Raw genomic sequence first — 20935 nt, forward strand, 5'->3', positions numbered from 1 at the left:
GATAAACACATCTCTTTCTAATAATGAACTTCGCTCTTTACAACTGCCTGAAAGGTTGTAGTGAGGTGGGTGTTAGTCTCTTCTCCCAAGTAGCTAGCGATAGGACAAGAGGAAATGAGCTCAAGCTGCATCAGGGGAGGTTTAGATTAGATATTAGGAAAAATTTCTTCACAGAAAGGGTAGTCAAGCATTGGAACAGGCTGCCCAGAGAGGTGGTGGAGTCACCATCCCTGAAAGTGTTCAAAAAATGGGTTAGATGTGGCACTTTGGGACATGGTTTAGTAGGCATGGTGATGTGGGGTTGATGATTGGACTGATGATCTTAAAGGTCCTTTCCAACCTTAATGATTCCTAGTTTTTACTTTCATTATAAATAATCCAGCCACCAATCCAGGAAACATGAAACTGCTACTCTACCCTTAATTGGTTTAGTGGTGGACTTGGTAGTGTTAGGTTAATGGTTGGACTGGATGATCTTAAAGGTCTTTTCCAACCTAAATGATTCTATGATTCTATGATAATATCTCCAGAACATTCTCCAAGAAAGTGAGATTTTGGTTCCTACTGATGCCGATCCCCCTAGCCTTCTGTTTTCAAAATTCCTTACTGGGGGAAAAAAAAAAAAATCAAGAAAGTTTAGAGCTTATCCCTTATGAACAGTTCCAACAAAGGCTGCTTATTAAGATTTTTTTTTTTTTTGGAACAGCTGCCTTTCACAGAGTTTGGTTTTGAATATTGAGAACTTGCTAATCTTTCTTCAAATTTGAAAATCGTCAAGAAAGAGCTGTATTTTAATGTGGAATTAATTTTATTAAAAATCCACAAGAACAATAACTTTCTGTGTTATCTATTAAGGTTCAGAAATTTTTAATTTTTTAGTTTATATAAATAAACGTGTATGATACATTTTAAATTATTTATTAAATAAAAGTACATAATAGGTACTGGCAAAATAATTTTGAAAGCCCAGTTTTAATGGATTATTCTGGTATATTTCAAGAAACTTGGATCTGATCCATTTTTAGTCATTTAAATATTTTTGTCCTGTTCAGGCCATTGTTTGCATAACTGATTTTGGTTTTTTTGAAGGTTAGAGTCATGTTTTCTTATGTTTCTGAAATTCCACTTTTCTGCTGCTGGTGCTAACCTAAATGATTTAAATGTGAAAGTATCCTCTACTATCTGCGTAAAGGGAATGAAAGTTATGCATGAATTTCTAGGTTGTTTTGAGGCATAGGGGACAGAATAGGATTCCTGTAGTGCAGTGGTTTACCTTCTCGGTATTTTCTAAAGAGAATAAATTATTTGCTAGCATATTATGACCTCTAAAGCATTGCAGAACCTGTATATGTAAGCATAGACATTAGGCCTGTGTTACTGAGGAGCATTTCTGTGAAAGAACTGTGGTGCTGCATATTTTGTTGTTTGCATGTCTCACTCTGAAATTATCTAAATTCCTGATATCCTGTAACTGCATAGATTGTTCGTGAATTGTTCTGCTTGTTGCTAGAGAATGCATGGTTGTTTGCATCTTGTTTATCAAAATGTCACTCTGGTGTTTATGGTGTATATAGTTAGGTAGCAAAACTAGGTAACAACTACTCTTGTCATTTACTTTCATTTTTTTTCCTAAGGTCTGTTATTCGCCTTTATGCAAGAGCTTGTGCTTACTGTCTTATACTCCAACTAGTCTCTAGAGAGCCATAAACACAATACACAACATGAGGGTTAACCTTTTTGCAAATGTTACTATGTTCAGCTCAAGCCACCTAGAGGCCATGTTTGGGCTCTTATTAGTCTTTACCACAGACTCATTTTCTGTGAAATGTACCAGTTACGGCCTTTGTGAGAAAGGTCTACTCTATTTAGAACATTTGCTGAAATATCACGAAAGGCATCAAGTATAAAGAAGTGGCATATAATGGAGATTTCTTGATCAGACACTGGACACTATTGTTATTGTCCTCTCTTGATGTGCCTTATCTATGCTAGGAGGGGACTCTTGAAAGGGTATTATTCCACTGAGTGGCTGGGATATTTTAGTCTGTCCTTGTAAGGGTTTAGCATCTGCAGCTGCATCTTTGATGTGCTCATGCTTAGCATTACATGCAATCACTTGGTGAAATTCCTGAGGTAGTGATTCCATGGTTCCCATCTGTGTTCCTGAGTCTGGGAGCTTCTGACTAATTATACAATTTTCTCTGTACGCTGTAGGAAACAATTCCATTTTGGCTCTAGAAAAAGGGATTGGGTTGGACTGGAATGAAGGATTGCATAACTTTTTTTCATCTTTAACCACAAATTCCTATGAAAGCTATTGTACTTCCTCTGAAGATACCTGCTCTTGGCTTTTGGTTTCCAGAGTCGTTAGAAATATTCAACACCCATATACAGTCCAGAAGAGCTAGCAATTGAAAGGCCTACCCAAAATCAGTCATTAAGGAATCGAGCAAAGTTGCATCCCTAAGGAAACAGCACCATCCCTAGATTCCTATTCTTCTCAAACCCCGAGGGGAAAAGATGGATATAGTATGCAGTTGGGATGACCAGCAGAGCTGGCACAACTGCATCATAGACTCTTCTGTCCACACTGGAGGAGGAAACATCACAAATGTGGGTGCCTGTTCAATTGACAGAATATAAAAGCTCTTTTCTAGGTGCTGCAAATAAAACCAGTGCTTACAGTCTCTACCTCCTAGCCTGCAGTTGTAGGCAGAGGCAGAAATCTCACGTAAAAGACTTCAAGCTCTACGTGATCCAAGTACGTTTTGTGCAACTTGAGCATCTTTTGCAGACAGGGTCTGACAGAGGGGGATCTTCCAACAAATCCTAGACAAGTCTGGGAACTGCGTTTTAGAGTGTGCCAGCCCTTTATACAATATAATTATCTGAACATCCTTTTACTCATCTTCCTCTAATGACAGACTTTGTCTGTCATCAGATTTAGCAGTTTCCTGGAGAAAGATGTCGTTGACACAGTTTACTGAGGTAAGCCTGGGCCCTTTCTGTAGTTTGAGGTGTAATCACAAATTTCCTGCTCTCAGTGCTTAATTGTGGTCTGTCAGCTGGCCTGCTTGGTCAGCATGTGCGTCGCTGCCTGCTGGGGAGAGGGAGACAACTGAGTGATTTGGGGCTCTCCCACAATTTTCCATTCCACCACCTGCTTTGGAAGTGGCTGTAGAACTGTCAAACATGCTGAAGTGGTTAAGTGTACCAGCTCCTAAAGAAGCTGAAGGGGAGGAGTGGTTCTTGCCTGATGGGTTTTCAAAGGGAGCTGAGACTTTGAAGTTCTGTTTTAGCAGCTGCCAGGTATGCTGCCTCAGCCCTGTGCAGCACTTCTGCCCCCAGCCTTCACGCATTGCATTCTTCTTTACAGTGCCAGGATGGAGAGAAGGAAATAAAAGAAAATTAATTAAACCAAGAGTGTGGGCATTAGCAATAATGTTGCTTTATTATATTTTGCCCTTTGAGTTATAGTTCCTTGTGCCACGTGTCAGTGAAGCACCTTGCACTTGCTTGGGCCTATTAGATTAATAAATGTATTTCACTTTGGCTTTCTTTGCCTTTCTAATTACTGCTTCCTCGCCTCTCTTCTGCTTTATGTTCCCTCCTAAAATAATCATAGTAATTTTAATTTTTTGTTCTGTAGTGGCCACATAAAATAGGCAGAGATTTACATCCATGATGCCCCAGAACTCCTTGCTGAGACTAGAGGGAACAGATCATCTTTCTGATAAGCAAAGAGAGAGACAGAGAAATGTGGTGGCTAAACCAAGGCTTCCTATAAAGCCTCTGTTAAAGCAGGAACAGACACCACTCACTGCTGTAGCTGCTGGAGGCAGTTAGCTGGGAGCTTCCCCTTTACTCATTTAACTCTTCTCTGCCAGAAACATGATGCTATAATTCAGCTTATTCCACTGAATATTGAAATTCTTTATGATAAAGCGAACTCCTCCGTGATTTTTCTTGTTGAAACATTGGGTTACTGGAAGGGCTGCAGGCTGAGCTCTCTTTTCAGGCGAAGAGGTAGATAGATCCCAATAGGAGGTGGGAATTTATGGAACAGCATTAGGAGTGGAATGGCGTCTGTATTCTGTATAGCTTAAAACAAAAGACAGCAAGGACGCCAAAATTGTCGTAAACTGGAATAGTCTTTTCTGGCAAGGCAGCACGCTTCCGTGGTATTAAACCTTGGAGGACAAAGTGCCAAAAAATGGGGAGATTCTTGTTCTGCAATACTTGAAGAGCTTGCTTTTCCAGGTGAGGCTTTATAAAAATAAAAGTCTTTCCACTCGTTTCTTGCAGTTCTTTATAATCCAGTCCTGGTAGGTCATCACCAGTTTCTGGAGGCAATAGAGGGGGACAGATGCATGGGAAGTTTTGGGAAGGAGGTGCACTGGTTTTTTTTGTTCCAGTGCTGCCTATAGATTTTTCTAAAGTATTTTCCTTTCCATATCAAAAATTGATAACATGTAATTAAAAATTGAACCTGCCATTCTGTTCTGAAGTTATTTTTTAGGCTGCATTTTAGCTATCAACAAAATACAGCAGATTTTTTTTTTTGAAAAATACCTTGTGGATTTTTATGGCAGAATTCTTTTCTGAAAAATAGTTTTCTGCAAGTAGGATATCTCTGGAGGATTCTTAGAAGGAACACTGCAGTCCTGGAAAACTTCAGTTTTAGCTTGAGAAGAGCATTGCTAGGAATTTGTGCTGCCTTGGTTGAAATAAGCACTTCCAGAAAATATCTTCCATTACCTCTAAGGAATTTGGGTGACCAGTGGAGTGAGGGAAAAATAGCGCTTACCCTTTACAGTACAAATACAGCATTGTGTGGCCATCATGAGGCTTGCAGGGATTCCAAAAAAGCTAGCTATAAAACAGCTAGCACCACAACCCTGGGATTGCATTGGTGCCAGTGTGCCATGCTGCTCTTAGGATGGCTGAAAGTCTGTATGTCGTGGTTTGTATGTAGTATCTATCTGTGGTCTCTGTACCAGCAGACTTTTTTTTTTCTTTCTTCTTTTTCTTTTTTCCCCCTTGCAATGTGTATGATAGGACAGCCTTGTCTATGCAGCATATAGTTACTGGGTTAGCTTCTGCAATAGATAATAACTCTTGCTAGTATTCTCTGTGGATCTGAGCGTATTCCACCACCACCCCCTGATTATATTTTATGTAAACACTTTGTTATAGACTTTAGAAAGTGTGTGCTGACACAGTCATCTCTTCCTATTCCTAAATATTCAGGGAGCCACAGCAGGTGAGTTGATCTTTGTACAGGAGGTGGAGGTAAAAAATTTTCTCCCTTCACTCCAGCATAATGGAACTGCAAAAGGAACCTGAGGAGGAAGAATGTTCTGTTTAACAGGTGGGAGATCACTCTCAAATCCAGTCTATTTCTTGTCATACCTTGTTACCTTATCTAAATCCACTTGAGGGACAAGGAGAACAGAAACTACATACGGAATCAAGTTTATAACATGGGGAAGATAAGAATGCTAGAGATGCCTCTTTGGCCAGCATGTAAGTGCCATCGGGCTTACGGGACTGTGTAAATCTATATTCTTTTTATTGGGAAACTCTTTTAGCTTCCTTACATTGGAGCTACATTGATAGGTTTCAGTTGTTTAAGGGGAAAGGTCTCTTGAGGACCTTTACTCTGCCCTTGTATCAATGCTTAGGGAATTATCCAAAAACAAGAGACTGTTAACCACAAGCATACAGCCTCACAGCAAGGACCCAGAGAAGTGACCTTTAGTTCTTGTTTTGTATTTTTTTTCTTATTTTACTGTATTTCAGCAGCTAGATGTTATACAGCTTTAGCTTACTGAATGGTAGCAGCAGATGCATCTTGCTGTGCTATGCTGCTACTCTGCCTCTTTTACCTGGAGCATTTCTCCTAATATGACCGTGGCCCAGCTAGCTTTCAGGTGACACTTTCCACAATCCCTGATTAGGTGAATTTCTACATCTTTGCTCTGGAAGTGCAGAACAGATTCTGGCCTTCTCTTTAGGTATATAGGTTATAAATGTAGAAGTGTTGCTTCTTTTGTGAAGTTTCTGTTATTTGGTTATAATTCTCGGTCTTGAAATTTATAGGCATGATGTCAGGGAACTGTATACTTCAGTATGCTTTGTCCCCATAGACCATCTAAGCTGTCAGATTTATCAAGTCTTCTCTAACAGACACTCATCAGAGGGTCTTCATCTGCCACATAACGAGATGATAGGTGTACTGGATGTCAAGCAAAGTTGATTGCTTTCATGAACTTCAGTGCAAATTTTGTGGAATCTAGAGGCTTGTCATGTTCTTTAGAGGTTTCCTTGTGTACTTGATATTTAATATTTAGACAGCAGAACACCTGAAGTTAGGAGCATATGACATCTCTACTCCATGGTCATGTGACACAACTAAAAAAGTCATTTGGGCCTCGAGTGGTATGAGACCTGGATAGCACAACCCTGGAGGAACCCTTAGGGCCCTGTAGTGTAATGTCATCCTCTGCTATGTCTTTTGGAAGGCTGATGGTGGGCAGGGGCATTTAGCTCTGGGCAGGGGCAGAGTGCTCTGAGTGCTGTCCCCCATGTCATGAACCCTAACCCTACAAAACTCAACAGCCTGTTTTCTGTTTGTTTGTTTATTCTTCTCAAGTGCTCTAGATTTCACCAGTTTAGCCCAACTGTAACTTTTCACTTGCCTCTTGAGACTTGAACAAAGGGCCTGAGCTTCTTTCTTCATTCCCCATTCTCTTATTCAGTGGGATCTTGCAGCTGCTGCTTGAGCACATATAGCAAAGAGCACCACACTCTGGGAAAGCCTACGCAGGAGGAAACTTAATGGAAAATATTAAGGAGAAAAAAATGTGTTTGATGGACTTTTAATATAAAAAGGGGGGGAAAAAGAAAAGAAAAGGGGGAGGGGGAGATTTATTCACTGTAATAGGAACCAAATGTTGGCTGGGACAGCAGCTGCACTCTCACTCTTTCCCTGTAAACTGTGTGAGCGGCTTTTCAAAGGAGGCATTACAGGGTGCAGGGCTAACTTACTAGTCCTGACTTAACCCATGCCTCTCTGGAGAGAGATAGGGGATAGGGGTTTTCAGGAGAGATTAGTGACCTTAATTACAGATGCAGTTATAAGCATATTCTAGGCTGATGGTGGTGCCTATTTACTGTTTTCATCTATATGTGCTACTCCTGCTATCCACCCATAAATTGGATAAAGCACTAAAAATACATGGCTAGGAATAAATAGCATCAATCAGTCTTTTCCAGTTTGGTTTTCAATAGACTTGCCTACATTGATAGAGGAAAAGTAGAAGAATGTCAGTACAAGTCATGTTTTGTGTTGATCCACTTGATCCATGCTACAATTTTACAGTGGAACCTCTGCAGTGAGGAATACCTTTCCCATCTCTGTAAGTGGTGCAGTATTGCATCGAAGTTTCTGGTACTTTGAATTCTATGCAGTGTGCATATTCACCCCAGAAACTCTGCCTGGCCTAGGACAAGTGATCAAATTTAAGGTGGCACCTAACATGTTGTCCAAGTCTGAATGACTTATCTTAATCAAAGTTGAGCTAGACAGTGCAGTGAGGTGACTTCACTCGGAGTCCACCTGCTCTGTCTGAACTTCATTAATTAATTAATACTTTAAAATTGGGGTGAGGTGGGGACACAACAGGACACAGTGCAGGCAATTGCATGTCAGATTTAAGCAGGTAATCTTCCCAAAGACTTCCTTATGAGACCAAAATGATACCAGGTTTCTGTGTTAGTCTTATTGTATGTATGTCTTGCTGTTAAAATATTTTTGCAGGCTCTTGACTGTGTTTGCAGGTGTGGAAGTATGTGCAGGAAACATGAAGCCAGAACCACCTTCCACTCAGTAAAGCTCCCCCCTATGTTTGCACTAATTGAGGGTAGAAAGGCTATGTGATTTTGTTAATCTAGATCACATGGAGGAGATATGCTCAGTTGCCTTCATTGCTTCTCCAGTGACCTGATGAGCCACAATAGGATGAAGGCATTGAACTTTGCAGCCAGCTGGCTGTTTTCTTCTTGATTTAGCCTTTCTACCAGTGCATTTCAAAGCTGCCATGTGTAAAGAGAAGAAAAAAACCCAGTGTTGTTTACCTGCCAAGTACTCCCCAGATCAGAGAGACTGACAGTGTTTTGTAACTGGCATGGAGCCAAGGATGCTACTAGGGGCCCAACAAAAATTGGCTTCACTGAAGGGTAAATATTTAATCTCATTTGCTAAGACTGGTAGGTCTAGTGCTCCTGAAAGTAAGAGGTTGATAATGCCAGCTAAATCTGGGAATAGTTCAGGTAGATTAGGCCTTGCCTGCAGAGGTTTTCCAGTGCTCCATAATCTCACCCTGCCCCTCCCCTGCTAGACTGTCATAAGGCTGGTTTGATGCACCTCATTTCTAACCTGCTACACTCATGACCTTGCCTGTATATGGAGACCCAGGACCTAAAATGCACTTAATTCCTGATCTGTGTCAGAACTGAGTAGGTACTACATTGCCTTTGTTATAAGCAAATCTTTTTGCTCCAAAACCCAGGTTTCGTAATCGCAGGGAAATAGCAGGAGTAATTTTCAGAAGCCAGGGAGCAGGAAACAAATTACACAGCAGCATATACCTAAAAGAAGGAAGCCCATGAACCTTGATAGTACTTGCAGAATAAAGTGAAAGGAACAAGAAGGCAGTGGGCTTTCCCTGTATAGCTGTTGTGCACACACATCTGGAATAACGTCCTCAGTTTTGAGTACTTACCTAGCCTCAAATACTGATAAAGTGGAAAAAGTTCAGAGAAAAGCAATATGCAGTCAAAGGCCAGAAGGGACTGAGTTGAGGAAAAAGATGAAGGGAGTTAAGTGTGCCAAGGCTGGCTAAGCTCCAAGGAGGCATAGCTGTAGTAGTGAAGGTTTAGACCTGAAATAAGTGGAAGATCATGCAATAAAGCAGAGAAAATATAAGTTTAATTGGGAATCTCAGTGAAAATTCTTGATACTGAATGTGTACCTGCTGTGGAGTTGTGCAGCTGAGAGTGTGACACATGGACTCCTCCAGCCACTGAAACATGCACTAATCCTGCACCACAAGGAGATGAGTTGGATGCTTTTGCTCAAATCTTTGGTTTTGAATAAAAAATTTTTGTAACAACATCAACTCTCTCAGTTGAAAGGGGGAATTGTGAGAATAGCAGAGGGGGACTCCTGACATTTGCTAGTAATTATGCACATTAAAATGTCCTGGGATGCTTGAATTGTGCCTCTGGTAGCTATTACAGTTAACCTGTGAATGGATCTGGAAGTTGTAGTTAAATCCACAGAACTTTTCACATTCTTTGCCTAAACCAACTCAGGCCCAAGGCTTTTCACACGGACCTTGTACATCTTCTGTTGTCTCATGATACAAAGATACTGATGGTAAGAACCTCTTGTGTAGGTAAAAGTAGCTTGAGCTGCTGGGAGAGTGGGGACCTGAAGAAACAAGGCTGAAACTGTTTACAAGATGCCTGCATCTGTGCCTCATCGCTAAGAAGTGAAAGTTTGATGGTCTGGGATAGAAGCCCTTCTACCTACATCTCTGGAACACCTTCACCATGGGAGATTGTATTTGTCACTTTGAACTGGATTTGAACCCAAAATGCAGTTCCACATGTTTATTGTGCCAATGCAGCCTTGACAGGCTGCACATTAACTTTAAAACCTTTTCCTTGGCTTCTCTTGCAGAGCTCAAAGGCAGATTGCAGGCCAGGTGATGGCATCCTCATTTGGTACAGGCCAGGTGCTTCCTGGCCCTAAGTACCTGCACTGTGGCAAGTTCTGGACAGCTCCCTGTGCCTCAGCAGTTCTCCAGAGTCCCAGGCAGAACTCTTTTAGGAATATTAAAAATGCTTTGTTCGCTCCTGGTTTTTTTTGGAAAGCTACCTTTCTTTACCTTTGTAACATTGCTGCTGCTACTGCATGTTTTAGGGGCTTGCATGTTCCAGCGACCAGAGCTACAGACTATGCTAAAATGCAGACTCTTGCTGACTTAAACTGCACCAAAGTCACTCTTTTGTAGACACTCCTGATAACAGTAGAGGCCAGGAGCAAACCATTCTCAAAGACTTGTTGCTCTGTTTTTCAATTTTTAATTTATTGCTTTTGAAGCTGAGGGGAGGGAAAGAGGGAGAAAAGACAAAGAAAGGCCTTGAGGCAAGCGGCTCTGTGAGTGGCCCGACAGTACTGCATCCCAGCCAGGCCCCCAGCGTCCTGGGCTTTGTCCCACTATGTTTATCATTGCTGCATAGCCAGCCCCAATCTTGGGCCTATTGTTAGGGATGGAAGAAGCACGTAGTGTGCCAAAGAAAATGTTCTGTGTTTTTCTGAGTGCCTGAACATAAGTCAGCAGGATGCTGGGAGCTGCCACACTAGACAGAATCATTAGTTACTATGCCAACTACTTTCTAGCAGCTGGTGCCCACCAAGGCTTTGTACTAAAAGCTTCCTGGACTTGTCATACCACCTGAATGCCCTCTGGGAAAGAAACTGCTGCCCAAGATTGTCTTGCATTCCATGGCAAGGTGGGAGCCCTGATTTATAAATGCACCGGGTTCCCTTATTGCCAGCAATGGCCCTTGTTCATCCTTAGCTCCAGCCTTTACAGGAAAGGATGCAAAATACTTTTGTTGTCAGCCTGTTTCCTCTTTTAAAAGGAGGATAATTCTTTTCGCAGTTTGCTAGACTTCCAGCTGTACTGACTCCTGCTGTGATCCTATCAGTTCTCACAAACTAAGCAGGGTTAAACATAGAGGAATGTTCTTCAAGAATGCTGAAGCTTCATTTTCACAAGTAATTTAAGCCTAGTTTGCATTGCCTTTTTAAATGTTTCAAAAGTGCCTGCTTAATAAGTGATATATGGGTAACACTGGTATACTTCATGAATTGGTATTGTTGCCTGCCACACAGGAGTTTGTATCAAACAAGTGCCCAGCTGTGCCATTGGAAGAAGGCTTCAGTTGAAATATAAATGAAAGCCTATGTGTAATGTTTATGATACTTAAAAATCCTTAAATGTTTTTTGGGAACATTGGAAGCCTTAAACCCAATTTATATCCAAATTGTGCATTAAGAAATTATATTTTGGATCCCTTCTACTCCTGCATTGCCTTCCCCTACCTTGACTATTTCCTTATAGTTTCACTTCAGTAAAGATTTTTCTTTGCCCTGTCCCTCTGCTGTTGTCTTTTATTGTCTGGTATTACTCATCCCAGCAGCGGTTGCATTGTAGTAGACAGATGTTTGAATGAGTTACTTAGGAATGGTGGATGCTAGAAGTCTGGGCTATCATTAGTAGTTACCAGCGTCATTCTTTTAGTACAGACTTGCTGTGTGTCAGATAGTTCTTCGTAACTGCAAGATTCTCAGTGAGTCGTGTTCTGTGGTCTGGTCTTGTCTACAGCTTCAGTCCTTAGTATTCCCTTCAAATCTGTTTGAAGTGGGAGCAGAAGCCGACTCGCTCCTTTCTTCTAAGAGCTGATAACCACATCCCTTCTGTATGGAGATTCATTGAGCCTATTTTTTCCTGTGGTCAATGAACAAATGTCTTAGTATTTTATTAGCATTTAGTACACTAGCATTAGTTCGTAGTACAGGTGTAGGTAGTTAAATTGCATAAGGGTTGCTTACATCAGAAGAGAGCTGATGAATTGGAAAGAGAACTAGAGTAGAAAGGGAATTTGGAACCAGAAAACCTGGAGATGAATGCATGGAGTTCTAGCACTTTTAGGCTGGGTTGTGATCATAACAGCATGGAGATCTGTTGAAACTGGTCTCAGAAGCAAACCTGTATCTTTTGTGATACAAAAAGCTGCAGCAGAGGGGTCTTATGCTGTCAGTGAAGAGGAAGAAGGAATTCTGGCCCAGGCTTCATGAAAACTACAGTTGACAGAAAAGAGCACAGTGTGTTTCTTGCCAAAAATACTGAGTAGCCCTAAGGGCTGCTGGAAGGACAGAGTCTTGCTTACAAAGAATAGGCCATAATGCCAAGGTTGAGATTTCCTGTACATAGTGAAGGCCTGAATCCTGGCCAGGTCTCTAAACTAAGCAACTCATAAATAATCCTGAGCAATCTGTGAGAAGATTGCTCACAACCAGCCTAGCTGACAGAACAAAACCCAGTCTCTTCTGGTGGCACAGGCAGGAATTTCTATTTCCCATTTGTGTGTGTGTGCATCTCTGCCTATATCTGTCATCTGTACATGTGAGCAAATGAATATTCGGTCAATTAGTGTTCAAGCAGTAATCCTGAATTGAAAACAAGCAGGTCTGTGAGTGCTGACTTTACGATCCTCATTTCTATTGGGAGTGTGTGGGGTTTTCTATCCATTTTTGGCTTTGCCTAAAACAGTGTGAGTTGTGGGGTATTTATCCTTCAGTTTGGGGTATTTATATAGTCTCTCTACCATGTGAACTCTATAGTATCTATTAAGGTGTGAGGTCCTCTACAGCTTTTTTCCAGCCTTCATTACTGTGCTGAGCCTGTGTTAGAATTCCTTAAACAGAAGAGCTAACTTCAGGAAAGGTGTAAAGGTGCTGTCATGCTTTGATAAATCATCTGACAGGCAGAGACTCAGAATAGGAGCTGTACCATGAGCATTCTTGTGAGCATAGCAAATAGACTGAGAGCTGGAGCATGTCTCTGGCAACAGCATATTGACTCTCAGATCCTAAGTCCTGTTCTCCTATACCAGAGTAAGCTTTGCCTTAGATATAGTATCAGCAAATTGATAACATGTTATATGGGGACTTTCCAAAACTGCAGATGAAACATCTCTTTATGAAAGTGATCTGAAGACTTGCAAATGTGCAGGCTTTCTGTTGTCAAATAATTAATGCTTATATTATAAAAGGTTGAAGTTATGTATAATGAATTTATATTGATTTCCATCTATACTGAAGCAAAACCCATGGAAGGTAACAGAAACATAGTCAATCCAGAAGGATTCTGCAGGCCATGAGAGTAAAATCTCAGGCAAGCAACAGTGTTTTCAATATAGTATCTAAAAAGAAGTAAGTGCTGTTGTGCTGCATCATGTGGAGAGAAGGTATTGGAACTGCAGGGAGTTGTGTACAAGACTGCAAGAATATGTTAGCCAAAGTTTTTGTGGTTTTGTTTGGTTTTTTAAATTTAGTTCTTCCTAAAGACTTAGTAACATAGTTTCAACAGTGTTTTCCTGGGTAGTTTAAACTAAGCTTATCTGGGCAATATTATATCATAAAGAATTTGGTTTGGGCTATAGATCATACATTGGTTAAAACAGAAGAAGTGGATTAAAATAGGTTAGACCAAGTGAAAGCATTTGAGAGTTTATAGAAGTGGTCAAAGGTTGGAGCAAGGCAGCAATCCTAGTGCATTTTTAAAAATCGGACCATCAGTCTTCAGTATCTGTGTTTCCATAATAGTTAATCCTTTGCCAGATATCTCAGAACAAAAGAAATGAAGATCAAGGAAATGATACTAAAGTTTTGCTATTCAGTTAGTGGCCCTCACAGTACTACAGACTGCAGTCACTGTACATCGTCTTTGTGGCACAAAGCCAGTTTGGCTATCAGCAGGTCCAACTTTAGTGGAGTTTTCCTTTACATCAGTTCTATCTATCTCCTCCATTTCATCTTGACTTTTATGTTTTAGAACAAATCACTCAATGTTTAGCTTCCCAAGCACTCTTTTGGATCAAAGGATAAATTTTATGCATTGCAGGTTCTGAGCTGGAGGTAGATATGAGAGAAGTTGGAACAGACATTAGTTTCTAGAATTAATCACAGAACTTGAATAAATACCTTAAAGAGTGCTTGACTGAATTCTCTAACTTCTGACTGAGATAGGTTTAGTTTCAGACCTCTGATGCCTAAACAATACTGGTTGTATTTTCGCAGACCGGATGGACTGTCTGGTTCAATGTCCTGCTCAGACAGTAGCCTGTGGAAGATTCTGTGGGAAGAGCATTAGGTGATGTTACGGAATGGTGATACTTCCCCAATACTGTCTGGGACTCAGTAGTCAGTGATTTTCTGGCCAGGAGATGGTATCTTTCTATATAAACAGTGTTAGTGGCTCTTGCTTCTGTGAGTTTGTCTAATTATTTTTGAACCCCTATAAATTTTTGGCATCCTTAGCTTCCTGTAGTAGAAGGCATCCACAGTTTAATTATGTGTTATGAGAAAAACTACCTCCTTTTGTTTGTTTTAACCTGCCCACCTGATGACTTCATTTGGTTTTTCCTATGTCTTGTATCATGAGAGGTGAGTAATTGTTCCCTATTCTCCTTCTCCCTGAAGCTCATGATTTTATAGATATTTTTCATATTTCCTTGCAGTTGTCCTTTTTCCAAGCTGAAGAGTTCTTATTGAGTCATTCCTCAATATATAAGCTGTTCCATACCTTTGATCATCTCTACAGCATTTCTTTGTACTTTTTCCAGTTCTACTATATGCTTTTTGAGAAGGGAGGAGGGACAGGGGTTAGAACTACCCTCAGTATGCAAAAGATGGATGCAATTTTGGTTTATATGGTAGCATAGTAGTGTTCTTGGGTTTGTTCCCTGTGCCTTTCCTAATAATTCCTAATACTGAGTTTGCTTTTTGAGAGTATTTTAGTGATGTTTTCACAGAAAAATCTATTATAGCTATAGTTACAAGGTCTCCTTCCTGAATAGAAATAACTAATTCAAAGTCCATCACTGCGTAAAACTAGGATTGTGTTTCCCTGGGTACATGACTTCGTAGTTGTTATATTGAATGTCATCTACCAATTTAATGTCTGATCATTCAGTAATATGATGTTTTTTCACACTTCTCCATGACTTTCAGTTTTTCAGCAGCAAACTTTTCTTTTATTTCACTCTTTTCTCCCAGATCACTTATAAATATTTTGAACAGCAAAGACACTCATAAATGTTTTGAACAGCAGAGACCGTAGCACAGACTCTTGTGGGACTCCAGTGGTAATCTCCTTACATTGTGGAAACTGTCCATTTATTCTAGCTCTAGTTTCATGTGTTTTAACTAGTTATGAAATCCATGAGAGGTAACCCCTTTATCCTACGTTGGCTTACTTTATTTAGGAGTCTTTTGAATGAACTTACCAAATATTCTCAACTGAGAAATTGCTGGTGTGAAAAACTTACTCTAGGCAAATGGACAAATACAATTGTTGTTTAGTTCAAAACAGAGGTGTTGAAGATCATAATCTTTCAGTAGTACTGAGGAATTAATCAGGCTGTTTACTGAGCACTAACACGACTTTGATGGTGCTCCTGAATGCTCTTCAGCTTTGCATCTGGTGCAGTTGATGTTTGTTTCAAGTGCTGCTCTGCAGTAACCCCCAGCTATCTCCCAAAGGGTGCATCCCAGTCTCAGCACAGTCCTTTGCATTTTTCAGCTGTCAGCATGACCTGACTTTACCGGGGGGGAGGAGGGGGGGTAACAAAGACTCCAGCTGCTTCACACAAGGGAAAAGTCCAATATGCTTTAACATCAGAATGGATGGTGGAGTCTGTATCTATGCAGTGGAAGGAGCAGGTACTACCCTTGGGATGGGAGTTGAGTCCAGGTGACAGCAACCTGCTGATAACCCATGTGGTGAGCTGATGGGATTGGACAGGAGACAGCTGGGGGTCATTTCAAAGATTCCTTGTGCCTTGTCCTGTCCTTCTTTTAAGTTATGCTTTTTGTGGCATCCTGTGCCCAGTAAGGGACAGTGCTGGGAGGCCAGCAGCACACACACATCCATGGATCCAGAGCTGAGCAACTGCAGGTAAAACCACAGTAGCAGAGGATCATGACCCCATTACTGAGGCAGAAGGGGGAAGGCAGGTTCAGAGGAGGGAAGCAGCTCTCCCAAGGTTAACCACAAAGCCAGATTTGGACCTATACAATTCGGGTTTCAAGGCCTGAGTACTGTCAGCAACATTACAGTTGTCACTTTTCCAAGCACTGGTGAAAGGAAAAGAACTGAAAGACTGAGAATCTTGTAGCAAATGGCAGCAGGGAGTGAGAGTCGTTTATCCAGTGTTGCACTGGGGTACAATGGAAGCAAAGGACTGAGGAAGCACAGGTGGGATCCCTGAACAGAGAGGTCTAGAGAAGGCTACCTACAGCCAATGGCCAATAAGAGCAAAAGTGGTAGTGGTGCTCCAAGCAGGAGGAGGCCTAGAGGATGCAGGGCGGAGATGCTGGCAGCTGAACTGCTTTTCCACTGGGTTGTCTTACTCCTCTGTTGCTGAGGAGCTGAGTATGGAGAGCGACCCTTTAGTGTTTAGAGTCCTTGTCCCCAATTTGCTTTGAAAGGGATGCATTAGGCTATTTTTGAGAGAGAGTACATAGGGCTGGCAGTTGCTTCTGATCTTGTTTGAAACATCCTTCTGAATAAATTAAGGGTTTGCTGCGATGATGAAGCTTGGGAGGGAAGGTACAACACATTCAAGGGAAGTTGTGACATGTTCAAAGAATCTAGGTTGTAAGTTTTGATAGGATCCTGAAGCAAGGAGGTTGCAGTTAACTCCCTTGCCAAAACCGTGACCTATACTCCAAATCGTGGCATGAAGTGTAAAAGACAGCAAGTATCTTTTACATCCCAGTTACTTATGACTTGCATAGGAAATACAAGGGAAGTCTGCCCTGGGAATCCGAAGGAAATATTTGGAAAGAGTGGCTGAGAGAAACATGACAGAGATCAGCAGAAACTTAGGAAGCTCAGGCATTGAGGCTTGAAGGTTTTATTAGTCAGAGTGTCAGGATTCAGTGGGTCGTATGGCATCCTGTCTTGTGAACACAGGATGTGTGAGTTGCTGGGCCATTGTAGCCTCTTCAGGACACCTTGTGGTCCTGTCAGTCTGCCACCTGCTCTCTGCAAAGCCCCTCAGCCTTGTGTAGAAGTGTGTTGGTGCTGCCTTCTTGCTGAGGCTTACAAACTTCAAAGCAAGCCCGTGAGCTCCTGTTGGTACTTATCATGTTGCAGGCCACAGCTGAACTCCCACTGTGTAAGCCTGGGTTGCAAGAGCTCCTGCCTCTTTGCAGGAGGCCTTTTCTTCTCTGGGAAAGGCTTGCATTACTCTGATGATGAAAGAAATGAGCCTATCTTCAGTCCCCTCAGGTCTTTTGGATTGTAACATATGTATGGAGTCAATATGTGCCCTATTTGCAACCTCACCCTACCAGTCCTTTATCCTCTCTGTAGATATTGTACTGCATGTCTGTCTTCTATTCCACTCTCACTGCAGCATGTGAGTGCTTGGTGTAAGCCTTGTGTTAGTGTATTAAGAAAATCCAAATAAATAATTATCTCATTAGTGATGGGAATCCTTAGCTCTTTTCCTGCTGCAACTCTGCCTCTCTTCAATGCAAATCAGGCACAGACATGCTCCAGTTTAGAGTTTTTCTTCTCTTTTCCTTTGTTCTCCTCAAGCATGGTGTTATGGCTAGTAACATAGTCCCAGCCTGGAATTCAAGAAACTCCTTAGCAAGATGGCGCTTGGCAATGGCACCTCTAGCAAGTGTTGTGCTTGCTGGAGCCACTTAGTATAAATTCATAGCTGGCTAAGTATTAAGGGATTTTTAGGAAGCAGCAGTGCCTTGTAATCAGGAATCCTTATGTGCAGTGGTGAAAGTGTGATGGTTCTTCTTTTCTCAGGGCTCCAGAGAATCATTGTTTTGCCTGGGAAGGAGAGATGGAGAACAGTGTCTACAACAAGGTGACACGAAGTCCATTGGCACATCCCAACTCTCAGCTCCATTTTGCTGTGCAGCAACTTCAGCAGCAGAAACTTCAGTCACGACAGCTGTTGGAGCAAAGCCAAGCCCGGCACCAGGTAACTAAGAAAACATCCTGCCTGGGATGTAGCAGTGCTGACTCTTAGATGTGCAGAACCAACCCAAAGCCAGTACGTACGGCACAGCTTTTGTGAAAGAAGTAGCTCTTCAGGTGGGTTGTAACAAAACCAATATTACCTGCAGTGATTTTGATAGCATTTTGATGCTGTAGTCCCCAGTGGCTTCTTCCACTGCATTGGTATCTTCCTCCCTTTGGCTACTGGCATGCTGCTGCTTGCTTTTCTGTGCCAGTTTAGGGCATTCCCTTATAGTGTCTCAGACAGCCTTAGAACTGTCTACATTCTCCACAGTTCTTTGTCACTTAATCTCATCACTGATGATACGTTCCTGCTTTGACTTGAGTTCTTCTTGGGTCGTGCTTCAAGCTGGGTCACTGTTGTATTTCAGTGTTTCTAAACATAGGGTCTTGAAATTGTATTGGCAACTGTGTCCTCTGTGGCAAACAGACCCCATAAAGGCTTCATCTTGACTAAATTCTCCTCCTCCTGGATGTCTTCTCATATGATGCATTTATCAAAAGAGCAGTATGTTCAGGTGACTCAAAAATCATTTAGGAGACTCTTCATTCTTTTGAAGAAATGTATTCATTTCTATTAAGAGCATTGAGTGTGCAGGAGGCATGGCCACTGACCCTGATGCCAGATGTAAGTTTTATCTGCAACCCTGAAAATCTTCTCCAGGCTGCCTACACGCTTTTATTTCTACATTTAAGATCTCCTTTCACTGCTTTGAACGGAAGTGTCTGATGGATACATGACTCCTTTGTTACAGTTGCAAGGAGCAAAGATGGGCTAAGATGTCCAAGAGCTAGAGGAAATATGGAAAAGGGTTTGTGTTATTGATGTTCTGGATGACACCTAGGTGTCAAGGGTGGACCATTGTGTCTGGAACAGCATTTCCATCCTGCCTGGGGAATCTTCCAAGGTTACAATGAGTTCATTGATGTACTCGTTACTTTTCTTTGTTATTATGGAGAGAGAGGTGTGTTCTTTATTCTGAGTGATGTCCAAAAGGCTTCCCTTCTAAAGGGAAGGAAGTCTTCAGGTGGACAAACCTTCACTCAAAAGAGATTGGTCTCCACTAGGAAGGAGCTAGGCAGTATGGCGGGACTGGACTCCAACAAAACCATGAACAGAGCTAACATGCAGAGGTCTGAACACCCACTCTCCCTCCTGTGAAGCAGATGAGTCACTAGTCAGAGTCACTCAGAATAGGTTATAGGCAAATTGCCCTCATCCTTTTCTGGGAGCATCTTGAAGGAGAGGCCCTTCTGCCTTTGCTCCTTGCACTCCTTCTTTCAAGGCTGTCACTTAGCCATGCAGTTTCCATCCCCAAGTTCCTTCACCTACAATCTTCTTGCTCCCCCTCTGAGCAGGAGGTCTTCCTTTCATCTCCATCCAAGGGTCTCTGGGTGGGCAGCTGTGGCTGCTCATGAGCTCAGGAAAAGGCTGTAAGCTGGCTTGTGCCTGTGAGGAGGCTGGAGCTGGCCATGGGGCCTGGCTGAGCCCTCTTCTAATTGCTGACATTGAGCTGATGTTATTCTTGGCCTGGGGCACAGCCATTACTCAGGAGTTTCTGTTAAAGTGATTCTTTGTTAAACCTCTTCTCACCCCACAACGTCCCCCTCCTTTCTCTTCCTCCCTTCTCCTTCTGAGCCAAGCAGTTTGGAGTTGCAGTATTGAGGCCATTGCCATGCCGCAGGGCTCAGGCTGCACTGAAGTTGCCATTAATGAAGAAAGGTATTTGCTGAACATGGAGGCTTTCAGACTTTCTGTAGTGAAAACCACATCTTAATAAAATGATTGTCTCTTGGACACTTCCTCTCCCACTAGACATTGTATGGAGCCAGCCAGACCTCCCCTTCCAGTCACAGTTGCACTGTTCCTCTGATGCTCCTCCCAGTCACTGCACTACCCTCATCTTCATCTGTCTGTCCCTTGCTCCCTCTCTAGTTTCCTGTCACTGACCTCTTCCTTCTGCTAGTTAGCTTCTCAGACTTCAGTCCTTTGACTTGGGCTTTCCAAGAACTGCCTTCTCTTTTCTGCTCCTTACACACTCCCTGCCCTACATCTCCTTCCCACTTGCACTGCTTTGACTTCCATCCCACCTTTTCCTGCTGACCATCATTTGTCCTCTTTTTTTCCCCACAGCTGGTGTAGCTTATCCTAGCCTGCATGGCTTTACCACATTTCCTAGTCAGTGTCACCTAAGCCACCTATCTCCCGTTGCCTGCTCGTTCCCTTCTGTTCCTTCCTCTGTATTGAGATCTACTCCATCCTTTGTTGTCTTGCCTGCTACATTCAAGTTCCTCAGCCTTCTCTCAACACAAAAAATACAACGCCAAAAACGGAAGGCCTGTCACTAGAAAGTGTGTCACGATCTCTCTGCTTTGGGGAATGCATGCAGGATATCTCTAAGCCTGTTTCATCTGATTGTTCAAGTTCTTGTTACAGTTGGAAGGCAGGCTAGCCGTTTGTCAGTAGCTGAAGTGCATTTATTAATATATCTCAAGACACACCCTGAGTATGGCATGACCATACAACATGACTAGATGCCAGTCTTTCCTTCTTTCTGTGACAAATAGACTAGTCATATGTATATGGATAGCATGTTGAACAAGTAACAGAAGCACCATGATTAATAACACAGGCAAATGCTTCTGCCTGTAAATTAACCAGTTTGATATGTTGGAGATGAGATGGACGTGTTGGAAAGCATGGAAGTTCCTAGTCAAGTATTTGTGTAATAGGAATACCCCCATTTACCATGCAGCGGATGTATCTTATCATGAAGGCTTATTGCGTACTTCTTTGTGGCAGCACCCACTGTTGGTTGAGCACTTTCCAGACACTTAAAAATGATGATTTCTCCCCCAGGCATTTAACAACTTGCAGAGTAGCAAATACTGTGTAGGTGGAGGAAGAGGAATAATAACCAACAATTTTCAGTCATTGTATGTGGAAGTTAGTTCATGCAGTGTAGTATGGTAGAAATAGATCTTTGATGCCAGAATAGGTACTTCATTCCCTGGCCAGAAAGAAA

At 42.0% G+C, this 20935-nt stretch overlaps 1 protein-coding gene across 4 annotated transcripts in view; it reads left to right on the top strand.

Annotated features, from left to right (window-relative positions):
- The window catches only part of TTLL5 (tubulin tyrosine ligase like 5), a 137175-nt gene that overhangs the window by 93574 nt on the left and 22666 nt on the right, over window positions 1-20935 (top strand). For all 4 annotated transcript variants that reach the window (XM_075712639.1, XM_075712640.1, XM_075712641.1 and 1 more), the window contains one exon: window positions 17694-17871. In XM_075712639.1, the coding sequence (XP_075568754.1) occupies window positions 17694-17871 (178 nt within the window). The remainder of the gene's footprint in view (window positions 1-17693; window positions 17872-20935) is intronic.

This window comes from Pelecanus crispus, chromosome 6 (genome assembly GCF_030463565.1).
Source record: "Pelecanus crispus isolate bPelCri1 chromosome 6, bPelCri1.pri, whole genome shotgun sequence".
NCBI lineage: Eukaryota > Metazoa > Chordata > Aves > Pelecaniformes > Pelecanidae > Pelecanus > Pelecanus crispus.